Source organism: Phaseolus vulgaris, chromosome 4 (assembly GCF_000499845.2).
Source record: "Phaseolus vulgaris cultivar G19833 chromosome 4, P. vulgaris v2.0, whole genome shotgun sequence".
Lineage (NCBI taxonomy): Eukaryota > Viridiplantae > Streptophyta > Magnoliopsida > Fabales > Fabaceae > Phaseolus > Phaseolus vulgaris.
In genome coordinates this window covers 42296182-42312419 of record NC_023756.2, presented here as the reverse complement: position 1 = coordinate 42312419, position 16238 = coordinate 42296182, and the positions used below count along the sequence as shown (strand labels likewise).

The 16238-nt window shown below is 30.0% G+C and overlaps 1 protein-coding gene and 1 long non-coding RNA gene across 2 annotated transcripts; both read left to right on the top strand.

Moving 5' to 3' along the window:
* Positions 1 to 1851: 1851 nt before the first annotated feature.
* Positions 1852 to 6407, top strand: LOC137837732 (ATP-dependent Clp protease ATP-binding subunit CLPT1, chloroplastic-like). The gene is made up of 6 exons (XM_068646836.1): positions 1852 to 2115; positions 2237 to 2272; positions 2366 to 2475; positions 4184 to 4363; positions 6019 to 6146; positions 6224 to 6407. The coding sequence occupies exons 1-6, from the start codon at positions 1907 to 1909 to the stop codon at positions 6263 to 6265; spliced, it is 705 nt and encodes a 234-aa protein (XP_068502937.1). The 5' UTR covers positions 1852 to 1906; the 3' UTR covers positions 6266 to 6407.
* A 2384-nt stretch (positions 6408 to 8791) lies between these two features.
* Positions 8792 to 12913, top strand: LOC137837731 (uncharacterized). Its single transcript, XR_011085510.1, has 2 exons — positions 8792 to 12413; positions 12518 to 12913. It is a non-coding gene; the product is annotated as an uncharacterized lncRNA (long non-coding RNA).
* Positions 12914 to 16238: the final 3325 nt, after the last annotated feature.

Below are 16238 nucleotides of genomic sequence, written 5' to 3'. Positions count from 1 at the left end.
GTAACAATATTTGTTGATTATTATGTAAATTCTTTTAAAAAATATTAGAAGAGTATATAAAATTAGATTTTGAAATATTAGCCCCAAACAATTATATATATATATATATTATATTATGTGATTTATTGTCTTTCAATATTTATTATTAATCACATCTCACATATTCTAATTTATAAAAAGAATAATTTTAAGGAGACTGGATGGTAACTATTTTAATCATACTTGACTTGTCTTATACTTCTTTAGAGATAATCAGTGTATCTTAGAGTGATATTTCCTTTATCAATTGTTGACTTTGACTTTAATATAGTTGGATGGAACATTTACTTATAAGTAGATTTTTTTTAATTTAATTTTATTTATAAAAACTTTTTATGTTAAGCATCACTATGCAACTTGACATTTCAGCTAGGCTGATACATCAAGCAACAAATAAGTAGACTTTTAATTATCATTATTTTCAAACAAAAAATATTAATGTTGGCAAAACGGGTCAACCTAACTTGATTTGGCTAAACCCGACATTGCCTGCCAAGGTGATACAATTTGAAATTTGTAACTCGTTCCGTTAAAGAGTGGGTGAGCAGGCTAGCAGACCTGCCACTTTTTTTTTTTTACTTTGTTGTAGTTATTGATATGACTTTTTAAATAATAAAAATGTAAGGAAGAGTAATAAATTTGAATCAAACTTTAATATTTTAATTAAATAAAGTATAATACCTAACAAAATAAAATAAATGTCAACAATATTTCAATGAATCAAATTATTTATAAAGAAATTAATATAAATAAAGTTCTATATAAAATACTGATCACCACAAATTTTAATTTCAAAAGCATGAGATTATCTTTAATATAGTCAAAAATAAAGAAGGACGGACTGACAGGCTAGCCTGTCGGGTTGACGGATTAGGTGAATCAGATTAATACGGGTTGACGGGTTAAAAATATTAACCCGTCCCATCTCGTTAAATGATGACGGGTCAGTCCGTCAAACCTGACTGTGTTTGTCATCCTTAAAAAATATAACTCACTCACCTTTATCATAGAATAATAATCGTGATAATATGGAAATGTGATTTTTCAAGTATATTAAGTATTATAAATTATATATGCATTAATGAATTTTTTTCCTAGTAATATAAAAAAATGTTAATTTTGTCTTTGTGATTATAGAAGGCATACAATTCATATTCAAAGTAGTGATGTCATAAAACTTTTAGATCTAACATGTATTTCTGAAGGTTATAAGTTGATATCACTATGTTCATTAAATTTCCCATGTTTAATGAAGTTTTGGAGTTACATTAACCATATATAACATGAAATACTACTTTACATTGATAATTTTATCCATAATGAAATACATTAATTAAAATGACCCACATGTCCATAAAAGCAAGTTATTTACTTAAAATCAAGAAGCTAACAATAAAAAATGTAGAATGTATACTTAGAGCTTCAATACCATTTTGTAAAGGAAAATTATTTGTTTAAAATAAAGGATGTGAAATGTGTATTATAATTATGAGACATTTTCATACATATCACAATAATTTTGATTATTTGTGTGAACATCTCAACAACTAAAACACTTAATAATAGCATTAAATCTCCTATTGTATCTTAAAAAACATTTATTTACCATTCAAATTATCTTCATTAAACATATTGGAGAACATTTTGAATGAAGTAATGAATAAAATTAATTATTTTAAATATAATTTTAGTAATTTATGTTATTTTGACGTGGAAGTAATTTTAGTTATTTTGATATTTTAAATAGTTATTTTATCTTAGGTATTATTAAAAATAATAACATAAAAAAATTACTTAATCTCTCTCTTTACCCACTCTTCTCAAAACCTCACTCTCTCTTTCTCCTTTCTCTCTTCATCTCTTTCCAATGGCTTCCATCCCCACACTTTCTCCATCCCTACACACACTCTCTCCTCACTCCTCACTCCATTCTAACTCCAACCACTGCACTCTCCCTCCCACCTCTCTCTTCGGCGCCAGGATCACTCTCCTACGCACCACCTCATCATCCCGTTCCCTCCCCAATACCAATTGCCGTGCCTCTTCAGCAACGGTTTCGTTTAGCCTCCCCACCCCGTAAGTTTCTCGCTCTGCCAACGCCCCTGAGACCCTTCCATGGTGATGGGTCTCTCGAATTTCCTTCTGGGTCGTATTGGGTTGCTGAAAGTTTCCTCCTTTATTTTTTTTGTTTTTGCAGGAAAACCCCCGATGCTGTGCCGGAGAAAACCCCAAAGTGAGTCGCAGTTGTTGCTGCTGCTCTTGTTCACGTTTTCCAGTGTGGTAATTGGTTGTGTGTGCATGTGTTTGACGGTTGTGTTTGGTTCAGGTGGTCGGCGAGGGCTATAAAATCGTTTGCAATGGCGGAATTGGAGGCGAGGAAGATAAAGTTTCCCAACACGGGAACCGAGGCTCTTCTGATGGGGATTTTGGTTGAAGGTTTGTTGCAATTGGTGTTTTTCAATTTCAGTAATAGCCATGAAAACTAGTGCTTCTATCATTGAATCGATTTTGTTCACATACACTTTGGCTCAAATCTACTTTGGTTCCTCCAGTTGTAATTTTGGACTCCAAACATTTAATTGCAATTTACTTCACTGCTAATAAGTTGTCATGTGTGTGTTAACTAAGTTATATCTTTAATAATAAGATTTATTATCACTAAAAACACAATAATCTCTCACATATGTTATCACTGGAAACACTTTAGCATTTTCTTTTAGCAATCAGATGATATATGAATGTTAGACTAAGATTGCACATTGAAGAAACTACAGAGATAAAAAGCGGATTTAACCCTAAACCTTTTAACACTTATATAGGAGATAAAAAATAAGATGGTGAAATGAATTAAGTTGTTTCTGTAAAGTAATATTCAACATATGCACTTTAGCTTTTGGAGAAGTTAAATGGATTTTTCTTTTATAAATGTTTAGTGTGTAAGTTGATTTAAGTGCTTAGCTTATGAAGAAAGTTGTGCAGACATGCATGTCTTCTTGAATGGATACCAGTAAAAGATGTTAATTATCTTTTTTGAATGGTTATGGGAGGTCAGTGGAATGTTTTTTTCCCCTGTTTTATGGGTTCAACAATAATATATCACGAGGTAGACATACTCAAGTTTTCATTGAAATTTCCTTGTGGCTTCTCCCACTACATTTTGAGCGATTGTATTCATGTTTCATACTTCGTTATTTTTGAAAGAAAAATGGTATCATGTACATGGCTGTCACTATAACTTCAGATGTTGTGAAACCTAAATCAAATGTGCCACTGAAAGTTTGACACTAGAATCTACTTCACTTCTTGTAGTTGAAATAAATTCCATTTTAAATCTTTTTGGCAAGATCCTGCCATTTGAATTCCCTAAAGGTATTTTGTCTTCTTGGGTACTCAATCATTTTAAATATTGCTCTGCTTTGTGCCTTTAGTATACCCTTATGATGCATGGATACGATAAGAGTATCAGATACATGTCGTATCTGATACAATTCGTCTCATCTTAAAAAATACAGGATACGATATGTTCAGATACGTCCAAGGTATATATTTATGCATATATACAATTCACAAAAATCATTATTAAATATATATCCAAATGTATATACAAATAGTGAGAGTGAGAGTTGCTTCTATCAACATTGCTTGTTTTTAATAAAGTGGTACTCAAATATCAAATCCTGAAAATGATTTCGTGGAATAAATCACAAAATTATATATTTTATGCATGTTTAATGTTTGGAATAATATAAAAATAAAAATGATGGTTGAAGAATATAAGACTGAAAAGAAAAAAAAATGACTATAATATATGATTGCTATATATATAGTGGAATGTTATATATGAGGCTATTTTAGGTAAAAGGTATTGGAGTGTGGATCCTTGGGACATGTTATCTTATTGAGCATGGGGTAATAAATAAATACGAGAATTCATAAAACAGGATTATAATTTGTACCAATAAGCAACAGTTCTAACTTCTAAGTAATCTTTCTTTCTACGTATATTAAGCACCCTTTTATCTTTAATTGCTGACACTTTTCAGATACGTATTTCAAATGTATCTGTGTCAGATGTGTCATTGACAGATGCATTGGCTGGATGAGTGTATCGGTGCATCTTAGTCATTTCTTGTTTTCTTTTCAGGAACAAGTAGAGCTGCTAAATTCTTAAGAGCTAATGGAATTACTCTTTTCAAAGTTCGTGAAGAAACTTTAAATCTACTTGGGAAGTCTGACTTGTATTACTTCAGCCCTGAACATCCTCCTTTGACCGAACCAGCCAAGTCAGCCCTTGATTGGGCTATTGAGGAGAAACTGAAATCAGGTATGCATGGTTCCTGCTATGACGAGGAACAACTACTATCCCGTGTACAGTTTTTACAAATGATCATCAGCTAGATTCATTGTTCCATTTATGATTTTCCCTTTTTAAATATTTCCATTTTGCTAGTTACTTATTATTGAATGAAATGAATCCATTGGTGCTTTTGCGTTGTCAAGTAGAAAGAAGCTGTGCCTCTTTTGATAGAAAGACGCTCCGAAGTATGAAAATTAATTTTAAATGACATATTTTTTTCAACATTACTTAATAAATACCTTGTCAAAAGAAGTTAGCTTTGATTTGGTTAATTATATTTTCAGCTGCTGTTGCAAATTTTACTTAGCCATTAAACATAATTACCAGTGATTTTGTTCTCTATACTTTTCCTATATGAATAGTTTTAGTCATTGCTATGGAGTAACAATGTTAATTGATGATGTTATAGTCACATTAACAACTCAGTGACTTGTCAGATGATCAAGGAGTCTGATGATGAGACAACATGCATATTGTTTTTGGCAAAATGTATTTTTAATCTCTCTTCCATTACTTTGATGTCATCAATTAGTCTAAACATGAGAGATGAAAAACACAATTTACAGAAAAAAACTGTGCGTGACTGTGATATGAACGATCGTGTGTAGAAGCGTCTAGGTCCTCTCGTAAGAGATTTCGAAGAACGATCAGGCTTTGGACAAAGGGAACCTTTAGGTGGCTTCCGATTATACCAAGAACAAGAACAATGATAGAGAATTGAGAAAAGGAAACAAACTGCATATATTATTCATATCTCAAATAATAGTTCAATACTCTATTTATAGAGTACTAAATATCATAAAATCCTAATAAAATAAATAAATGATAAAATCCTAACTAATTAAATCTTAACAACCCAATAATAATATTAATCAAATCCCAAAACTTTAGCATATAACAGACTGCCTCACTAGATTCCTTGATGGCTCTGCAATAGGTTGTCAATGTAACTCTTTTATCATCGATTAACAGTGTTACTTGACAGCTGAGACTAAAACAGTTCACAGAGGAAAGTCTAGGGACCAAAAACGTGATTTTTTTTGTTTAAGGACTACAAATAAAATTTGCAACTGTTTAGGGACTAAGAACATGCTTAACCTTAATAGTTTTATAACTTTAGCCTTAGCCGTTTTAATAGTGTTGCTCAAGTTAATGTCTTACTCTAATAATTTTGGGTTTCTTTTACACTTTTAAGAGTTGTTCCAGACACATTTTTACAAAACAAAGGGGTTTTTTTCGCTGATTTTAGGAGCTTCTCCTCCTCAATTCAAAACCTCAAGAGTCAAAAACACATTACCAAACAGTTTTTAATTTAGAAGTAACTTTCAAATTATAAAATTATCGAGCAACTTCATTTTAAAGCTCTTATTTTTTACTTTTAACCTTAAAGTAACTTTAGTGATGTTAAATATTTAAGTTATAAATGCTATCCAAGTTATGGCTCAGTTAATTAGCCATCTATCAATGAAAGTAAATGCTTATCAACCAAGCCATTGTCTAATGTATTTGCAATATGACCTTGTGATGTTGCATTTGTACAATGTTGATCTTGCTATCTAATGATCTTAATTTTTTTTACGCTCTCTCTTGTCTATTTACTAAAATTATGACATAAAATATAGGTGAAGGAGGAGAAATGAACGTGACACATATACTTCTAGGAATTTGGTCACAAAAAGAATCAGCAGGTCAATTGATTTTGGCTACTCTAGGTTTCAATGATGAAAAAGCCAAAGAACTTGCTAAAACAGTAAGTCTCAAGCTTTGTTGCTTTGGCTGGCTGACACCTTGATTTTAATGTATAAATACGGTTTCTGTTTCTTGCAGATTGATGGAGATGTTGATTTGAGTTTCAAAAGGCAAACTTAAGAAATGTCTTTGCTCTAATGGTTGATTTCAAATACTGTGCTGCTGTACTCCATTTTGGAGGTGATGCATTTCTTATTCTTTTCAATGTATACAAGTTTTATGGAGGTCAATTTTTAAGCAGTTCAAGTTTTGTGGAGGTCAATTTTCATGCAGTGTGTGATGGTGGAAAGGCAATCACACACTGCATCATCTCTGTCTTGTAACTTTTCACCCTTTTTGACTTCACATTGTATCTCTGTACAATTTTCCTAACCGTGAAACTTTTTCATTATGAAATTAAAATGAAATGGACCCTCAGAAGATCTTATCATCTGTGAAAAAAATGATTGATTTGTTTCATGCATAAGCCAAGAAAAAAAAACTAATCAGATGAGGTTCCTTTTCAATGATCCTGATAAGACATAGAAACGATGGAAGGAATAAATCACCCCATACTTTAGATATACAATGTTCTATGTTGTTGCACTTATAAAATGTTGGTTAAAAGTTAAGCAATGGTGCTTGACAAAATCTACTATAGGAGCAAGTGAGGTGATATTGCAATATAAACATAGTTGTTTGAGAAAAAAAATGTTTTGAACAAAAAGTGATAATGTTTTAAGTATTAATATATTTTCTATTATATAATTTATGAAATTAAGTTAAGTATTTGTTTTAGCAACTTTGATATTGGAGTGGTTTTTTTAGAATATTTAAATTTATGTGGTATTATAAGATTCAGAAAATTAAGATGAATATCTAATAAATTATGGATGATATAACATTCATTTCAATGAGAGTAATTGGACAAGTAAATATATTCTCTGTAAATAGAATTTAATTTTTAAATAGGTCAAGTTAATATTTGGTTCTCCAGATTCCTCAATTTGTGATTTTTTTTCTATTCATCTTCTGATTTTAGTTACAATTTAGCATTAGATAAAAAAAATTGAAATTTTAAAAACTGAATACTAACATTGCAGAAAAAACAATAGAGATTAAAATTATGTATTAAAAATTAAAGGGGATTGAATATATAATTTAGTCCAAAATTTAAAAGATTCCAAATATTTATTTAATATATTGTTGTTTTGTATTTCGATTTCAATTTTAATCTTAATATTTTTTTCCAAAATTACCCGAGTTTAACAAATTTATAGTTTTGTTTAAAAAACTATAATCAAATTATACAATTCATATAAAATTTCCAATTTAGTAATAATAGTATGCAAGCTAATGTGTTTAATTGTCACGCATTTGGTAGCTCTCATTTACAAAGGAAGATTTTTTTTTCCTAAAAGGATATAATTTGATTTCATATTTATGTTTTGAAATGGACAAATTGTTTTTTATTTTAAAATTAGGCAAATCGTATATGGAAAGTACGAAATAATTTTAAAGAAATTTTAAAGAAATTACATGACAAATATAAGTTTGGGTTAAATTTTGGCCGGATAGCATTTGTAAATAAATTGTATTTGGTTCATATGATTTTAATTAAAAGATAAAAAAAAAATTATGTTAAAATTGTGCATCTGAACAATGATTTATGTAAAATGTTGTTAAACTGAATTTGTACTTTGTTATTATGTACAACTATACTTATATCAGATTATACTAAACTCGTTCATGTATAATTTTATTTCAATGATTTTGTTATTGAAAGAAAACTTGTTAATTTTTTTTAAATGGTAGAATAATTTAAGAAAGATTTGGTTGTGTTATTTTGTTTGAAAAGAATATATAAAAATTAATAATTATGGTAAATCTAAGATGTTGAAAATTTTCTGAAAACCTTAATTGAAAACTTAAAACTGAGAGATTGTTAAGCAGTAAATCGTATAAATGTAGCTTATAACTGTAAAACATAAACTTGTAACTATTAATGCTAAAATTTGTTAAGGTTGTTGGAGATCCCCCATTGAGCACAGATTAGAACATTTCATAGTATACAAGTGAGTGCAAACCTCACTTCATAAGTTGGTTTTATGAGGTTGAGTTAGGCTTAAAGTCCACTTCTTAATATGGTATCATAGCCGATTTGAGCCTATCCTAGCGATTGTTTATTGTGTTTATCAGATCACCCATAATATGTTATTTCATGCACGAGTTGTCACTCTAGGCATGACGGGGTGTGTTGGAGATCACACATCGACTAGAGTTTAGAGCATTTCATAATATACAAGTGGGGGCAAACCTCACCTCATAAGCCGATTTTATGAGGTTGAATTATACTTAAAGTCCACTTCTTAATAAAGTAAAACATTTAAACCCAAAATTCTATATCCCAAATGATAAAGGGAGAAACCTAAAATTGTAATTAACTGAATTGTGAAAATTAGATTTTTTTTGAAAATTGGATTTTTTTTTAAATCTGGACCTGAGTCGTTACTTAGTTATATATTTAACTTAAGAAATAGTATTAAAATCATGTACATAGTAAAAGATAATCTTAATAAAAAATGTGACATGTAAACCCTAAGACATAATAATTGTTATTAAGTAACAATTAGATGTTTTAAAAAAGTTAGAGTACCAAAAAATAACATGGAAGTCTGACATTAAGTGAAATACACTGACAATTTAATTTAATTTGAACAATTTACAGAATTATTTTAACATAAAGATGAACGAACTATCTATGAGATTATGTCCCACACGAGGGTCTTCTTCGTTGTCTCGATGGACGTGGACTATCGTCCTTATTGTTTTCCCCTTCGTTAGTTTTTCATGGAAATTTGGATCCATATGAAGACATTGTGGATTGATAATAATGTGTGGTGAGAATTGGACGAAATGTGGAAGATGGTGTCACTATTGAAGTACTAAACATTTGTGATGGACTTGGAGAAAAATATTTCCATGCAATGGAAAATTGGTGTAAGTTGATGACATTTGTTGGTAGAGAAATGGCCAGACATGTTGGGGTGATACTCCATAAAGTTGAATATTTCTGGTGGTTGATAGGGAGAACTATTGAAAAAAAGTTTGTTGTCCAAATTGTGCAACATTTGAATAAGACTCAACATGATGATGATGGCCTTCAGAATGGTGGGGTTGACTGTCGGGTGGCGTGCCATATTGTTGTTTAAAATAATAATTAATATAGTGTTTAATAAAATTAAAATATGAAATAAGTTGTAGATTTAGCTTACATTGTCTTTAGACATGACCTCTCTAGGTGAGACGTAGCGGATGGTATGATTGGTGATCTATTGTGTGTAAGTTGAAACATCGTACAAATGACCATTTTTCATAGAATGATATTCCCTAAATTAAGGTTTTGTCAATCATTCCACATTGTTATCCACCTTTGGTGATATTGTGGTCAATACATATTTGTTCTTCCACGCATGTCTTCTCTGTGAACTTCATTGAGGTTGCATGGGTCATGTGGAATATGTTGTTGAAACTAGAATTGTCGCATCATTCGGTGTGCTTGATGAAATTTGATAGTTTCAAAACAAATTACAAGTATAATCGCACAACTTACAACTGAAAAATATATTGTAATTATACCACTAATTTTGAGTCATCGATGTGGAGTCCACAAAAACATTCAACGACAAAAAATAACATTATTACTTTTTTGGATTATTTGGAAAAAAATTAGTTGTTTAAGGATAAAATGATAACTTGTTTCAACCGCATCTGATCAAGCGTCTTCTGAATTTGACCCACTATAATCACATTTGTGTTTGTTCAAAGTAAGTTTCTAGACCATATGCGATAAACGTTTGTCATGAAATAATTAATACAAACTTTTTAAACACACAACATTAACATGAATAAAAAAAAAGAATAACCTTTTCGCAAGTGAAAAAACAACACCGACAACTATCTCCTCAACACTCAATGGGTCAGTAGTCGATGAAAAACATGTCATTCGGCCCCACATCTAGCATTATAAAAACATCATGCACCATTCGATATTGTCTTAATTATAATTGATATTGTGATCCAGTGCACGATACAAACAAGCCAACACAGTTGACCCCCAACTAAAGTTTGACACATTATTTAAGTCAACCAGTAACAATAGATACATTAGATGAACTTGACTCTTTGATGTGTCTGACATTGATACATTTCCAATCAATCTCAACAAGTGCACTCATGCATGTTGTGTAATAATAACATCAGTTGCATCATGTGCCAAATATCAAAAAGAACTATTCAACCAAGATATATTGATTGTGTTTCCTTGAACCATAGTTTTTGCTGCCACAAATTTCAACAATTCCTCACACACACATACCAAGTCACCACTACTATCACCCATCACAAGTTCCCCATCAATTGGGAGTCCAAGTTGAACTGTAACATCTTTTAAGGTGATTGTGGCTTTTGGAGTGGCAAATGAAAGGTGTGTGGCTCAGCTTTCCACCTCTCGACCAATGTTGTAACTAGATGGTGATTTATGTCAATGTTCGTCAAAATCAATAAGATTTCGAACTCAACATGTTCAATTAAATTTATGACTAGGTGATCAAGTCGTTCAAAATGTTTGAGAACCCATATGGCATGTCGTTTAGGTCGTATGAGTCTTTTGTTCCCTTCCCATAAAGTCTTTTTCACATGTTTATGTTGTAGCTGTAAGATGGACATATGTTATGGTAGTCGTGCATTGGTTGTCATTGTTATCCGAACCTATACAAAAAATATATATGAAAGTTCAAAATTTCTTAAATACTAAGAAGGTAACTTTGACAAAATAAACTTAAGACTGACTTAGTGTAAGGTGTCTGTGTGTGTTAAAACTAATGCAACTCCAACACTGCTGAAGGAATAATTGGTGTTATGGATGAAAGAAAGTGAATGTTACGTAGATGAATGGAAAGGTTCAATACAAAACAATGCTTACATGAATTTAAAGGGTGAGTAGATAGTAGTATAACGAAAAAGACAATACTTGAACTCCAAAAGCACAAAAACCAGCCAACACAATTCAGTAAATGGTGCAAGAGTAGTATGCTTGTGTGAATATATGGTCATAAATTTAATAATACACATAAATTTAGTGAATTCCACCTACAACTCTAGCGCATATGTAGATTTAAAGGAACTGTGTGACATTGAAGGAACACACGTATGTACATTTGAAGGTTGTGGGTGACATTGAAGGTTGAACATGAACTACATCCAGGGATCTCTCTTCCAAGCTTTATTACATGTCAAAGCAATGCATGGAGAAAACGTTGACTCAAAACCACTACAAGTTGAGAAGTGGATGAAGATTTAAATTGATAGTACATTTTCCCTACTACGATTTCAAGAATATTTGTTGAATTGAAATCGCCATTCATGTGTACACATTGGAATGAGTATAGGCACAATAGTGTCACTTGTAACAAGATTCATTTTTGAATTGAAAGTGTATAAGACAAAATGACTTGCACATTTGAATTCAATAGAGACTATGACTGATTGTCTTGATTATGGAGTTGCATCTTTAAATTTAAAGGAGCAGTAATTTAGCCTCTATCATTTCAAGTGGGCGTGTGGTGTTTAATTCAATACTTTTTATTGTCTCTTTTCATTTATATCATGTTATATATTTATTATGTATGCATATATTTCTCTCTTTAAAATAAACTAATATGGGGTATCCATGTATTATTTGTCAAAAGTCATATCAATATTTGGTATAGTAGGGGAAATTTTAATACCCATTTAAAAAAGTATAGCAAAGTATCAGTATGATATATAACGTGTGATATGAAATTGATATTATGTTTTGTATGCATTGCTCATAAAGCACATGCCATCTTGTTGAACCTTGTATGTATGAATTTTGAAGCACGATGCATTGGTCAAAGGAACACTACTTTGTAAGAGTGAATGACTATACCACACACACATGCATGACTACATTATTATTTAATTTCTTGAACTTACTAGTACATATTATATATAATGTATGAAAAATGTAGCTTGTATGTTATGCCTTGTACTATGTACCAATATGTGAATTCAGTGTCATGAGAAAGTTATTGTGTTGCTTTTAATAATTTTAAACTTTAAGTAACTATGTTATATATTCTGATGAACCAACCAATGCAATGCAAAAATACTCATTCACCAAAGTTTTTTGCATATTTATCAAACAAGTCTTGGTTAGAAGTTTTCGATTGGAGCACAACTTGTTTTATACATTGATATTGACAAGGTAATACTTTAAAGTTTGTATTGAAAATCCTTCTAACAACTAGTAGTCACACTCATTCAATGCACTTTACAGTAACAATTATATTTTGATGTTGCATGTGGTAGATGAATCCCTTTTACATTGGAGGCAGTTTTATGGGCACCCAGAAAGTGTCCGTGATCAGAGATATTATTCATGAATTTAGTAAAGATGATGACATCGATGAGAAGAAGGTGGTTTCGTAACGTCATCACTCCAACAAGGTGATTCCTATAGTCGATTGAGACAAGTAATTGAATATGACCATTATGAACGAATGGTTTTTCTTAATAAAGAGGCTACTATGTGTGTGATAAAACAATATCACATAGTTCAAGGCTATAAATTTGTTGTCGTCGAGTCAAAGACGGATCAATATGTAGCCCAGTGCATTAACTGCAACAATGGATGTCAACGTTGAAGATATCCGCAATACATGGGAGATAAAAAAAATATTGAAGCGCCCCATACATGTTTGTTGATCACTCTTTCTGATGATCACGTAAATTTGGACTCCACCCAAATCACAACTATTGTGGTCAATTTCGTTAAAACAAATCCATCAATCCTAATGAAAAGTTTAATTGCAAAAATTAAAGTTGTTATGGTTATTATGTAACATATAAAAAAACATGGATGAAAAAACAAAAGGTGTTTGTCGTGAAATTCGGTGAATGAGACAAATCATATAATTATCTTCCAAGATAGTTGCAGGCGGTTCAAGAAAATGTCCTTAGGACAATTGTCGATCTGTTACTTTGTCTTTTATTCTAGACAGTGTTTAAGACACTTTGTCTTACATCTTGATATGTGTATTTTGGGCTTTCAAACCATGCATTGATGGCTTCAATTATTGCAAAGCAATAGTCAAAGTTGATGGAACATTCTTGATTGAAAAATATCATGGGACTTTGCTAACAACAATTGGTCAAGATGACAACCAAAATATCTTCCCTTTAACTTTTGCAGTATTTTGAAGGTGAAACAAAAAAAACATTGATCTGGTTCTTCTGACTATTGTGACCACATGTCATACCACAACAAAAGATATGCATGATAAATGATAGAGGAAAAACCATTTTATCAGCATTGAAATCTTCAGAAGTTGGTTGGGAAGGAAATGGTCTCCTATCAGTATATTGCACACTCCACATTGCATATGACTTCAATAAGAAGTTCAAGAATGTCGAGTTGAATAAACACTTGATAGACACAAGTATCTATTTAAATTTAATTTACTTTTATTAATCAGTTTTGATGCAACGCATTAGCTTTAAATCATTTTATTTTTGACATTGTCACATGTTAAGAAATGAAAAACCCAATTCGTCAAGAAAAATTGTCGGCTTTAAGATCACAATTTCGCTGAGCTTTTGGCTAGATGGATCAAATACGTTTGAAAACATGGACGCAAGCATATGACGGAGGTAGGAGGTATGACCACATGACAACAAATTTAGTGGGGTGTATGAACTCATTACTAAAGGGAACACAATTGTTATCCATTTATGCTATCCTGAAGACAACTTTTGAAAGAACCAAATCCTGGTTTGTTGAACGAGGGACGAAGACAATGTGCATGTTATGAGTTGACCATCAATATCCTGAAAATATTACTGTCGTGTTATGGAAAAATGAACAACTATCAGCTATGTGTCATGTCTAGAGGTACAATAGAGAAAATTAAGAGTTTGATGTTCAAAAGCTACTGATTCCCCAACTACAACGCCCACATATGTCATACACAATAAGACTAAATGACTGGTGGTGTGATTGTACGAAGTTTCAAGCTCTCCACCTTCCTTATACTCATATGATTGTTGTTTGTTCGACATGTAATTTATAACTAATGACATTCGTTGACCTTATCTACAATTTGCACTATATTTTCAAGGCTTACGAAATTCAATTTCTTCCAATTAAAAATCAAGATTATAGGTCTAGTTATATGAGATCGAATTTGATCCCAGAGGCCCACATGTGCGGTAAAGAATCAAGCTGACCAATAATTAACCGTATACATAATGAAATGGATGAAACACGTTCAATTAAACTAAATAAATACTTTTACTATAGGAAAAAATGACACAATAGGACTAATTGTAAACTTTTGTAATATTTTTCTACTTTCTATATGACAATTTCTTTAATTAAATTCACAATTTTTTATTTTATGTTAAAGCGAAACTAATTTAGTGAATTATATACATATATTACTAACAACTCACTCAAAATAAATACAAAGAATATTTTACTACATATTAAACATTTTTTCATAACATTTTTCAACATTTTCAAAAAATTATGGAGTATTGTTTCACTCATTAGTTAAATAATTGTGGACTTTAACTTTGCTAGTTGTGATTTTAGGGTTTATAGGTTTATCATTTTGGATAGAGGATTATGAGTTTAAATCTTTTACTTTAATAGATTTTTTGATATATTGTTTACAAATTTACACTTTATGGTTAAGGATTACGGTTACACGTGTCTTTATTGATTTAAGTTTTTTATTTATTTTAGGGTTTACTACTTATTATTCTCAATTTTAGATTTCTGGTTTATTTTTAGCGCATTAGATTTAAGATTTTATCACCATTATTAATTTTCATACATTATTTTCAATCAAAATAACACAACAAAATCTTTCTTAAATTATTTTATTATTTTTTTAAAAAATAATAAATTTTCTTCCAAAAAACAAACAAACATTAAACTGAGGTTGTAAATGGTAAAGACAAGTTCAATACAATATGATATATAACTGAAGTTACATTACAAATACGAATTTGATTAGGCAATATTTTACCAAAATCATTTTTAACATGTATGATTTTAGCATAAATATTTTTTATCTGCTAAATATAATAGTATGAACCAAATACAATTTCTTTACAAAATGCTATTAGTGCAAACTTTAATCAAAACTCCTATTTGTCATATACGATTTTTTTTTTTTTTTGAAAACAGTAAATATAGATAACGATTTCTTTAAAATTATTCCGAACTCTCATGATTTACCTAATTTTTAAATAAAAATAATAATTTACCCATTTTAGGAAATATGAAATAAATTACACAATTTTAAGAAAAAACCCACAAAAAAGATATATTTTAATAATATATATATATATATCATGTTAAGACAAAATATTTTTTATGTTTTTAATAAGATTTTATAGATGATTTATTTTTTGTTCGAATTCAAAATAAATAAATAAAAAAACAAAAATACCAATCCCTCACCCTTTTAGGTAAATGAATGACTTTTGTGGACAAATGCTCTTCCATAAATAAACATGAAATTTACAGAGTATAATTATCTATCAAACATATCAGATCGATTAAGCTTTATTTAAACATTTATTTTAATACATTCAATAATTTAAATAAGTTTATGAAAATTAATTCTATCCAACTATAAAATAAGTAAATTTAAAATTCCTTCATCTGAGCTCATGTTTAAATTAGAATTTTTATTTAATAACTCTTTTCAAATTTACCAGCAGTCGTAAAACATTACATTATTCTATATTTTTTTTTCAATTTATTCACGAAAATAATACAGATGATAACATTTAATTTCACAAAATTTCAATAATATTAATAGTAATAATAATATAATATAAATGAGATTCCTTTTAATATACTCTAATGTAAAATCACTCTTCTATTTTCTTTTGCTTTATCTCTTACAATAACCCTCAAATTTGATTTTCATTCAATTTTTTTAGTTTTTATAACCTCTATTCTTTCACACTACATTTGTTTTCTCAATATATTAAATTATAACACAATAACATAAAA

Excerpts from the sequence above, each read along its gene's own strand:
- LOC137837732 (XM_068646836.1), top strand. The coding sequence starts at position 1,907 with ATGGCTTCCATCCCCACACTTTCTCCATCCCTACACACACTCTCTCCT. Across the intron at positions 2,116-2,236 it reads TCGTTTAGCCTCCCCACCCC|GAAAACCCCCGATGCTGTGC; the intron begins GTAAGTTTCTCG and ends TTGTTTTTGCAG. Across the intron at positions 2,273-2,365 it reads GTGCCGGAGAAAACCCCAAA|GTGGTCGGCGAGGGCTATAA; the intron begins GTGAGTCGCAGT and ends TGTTTGGTTCAG.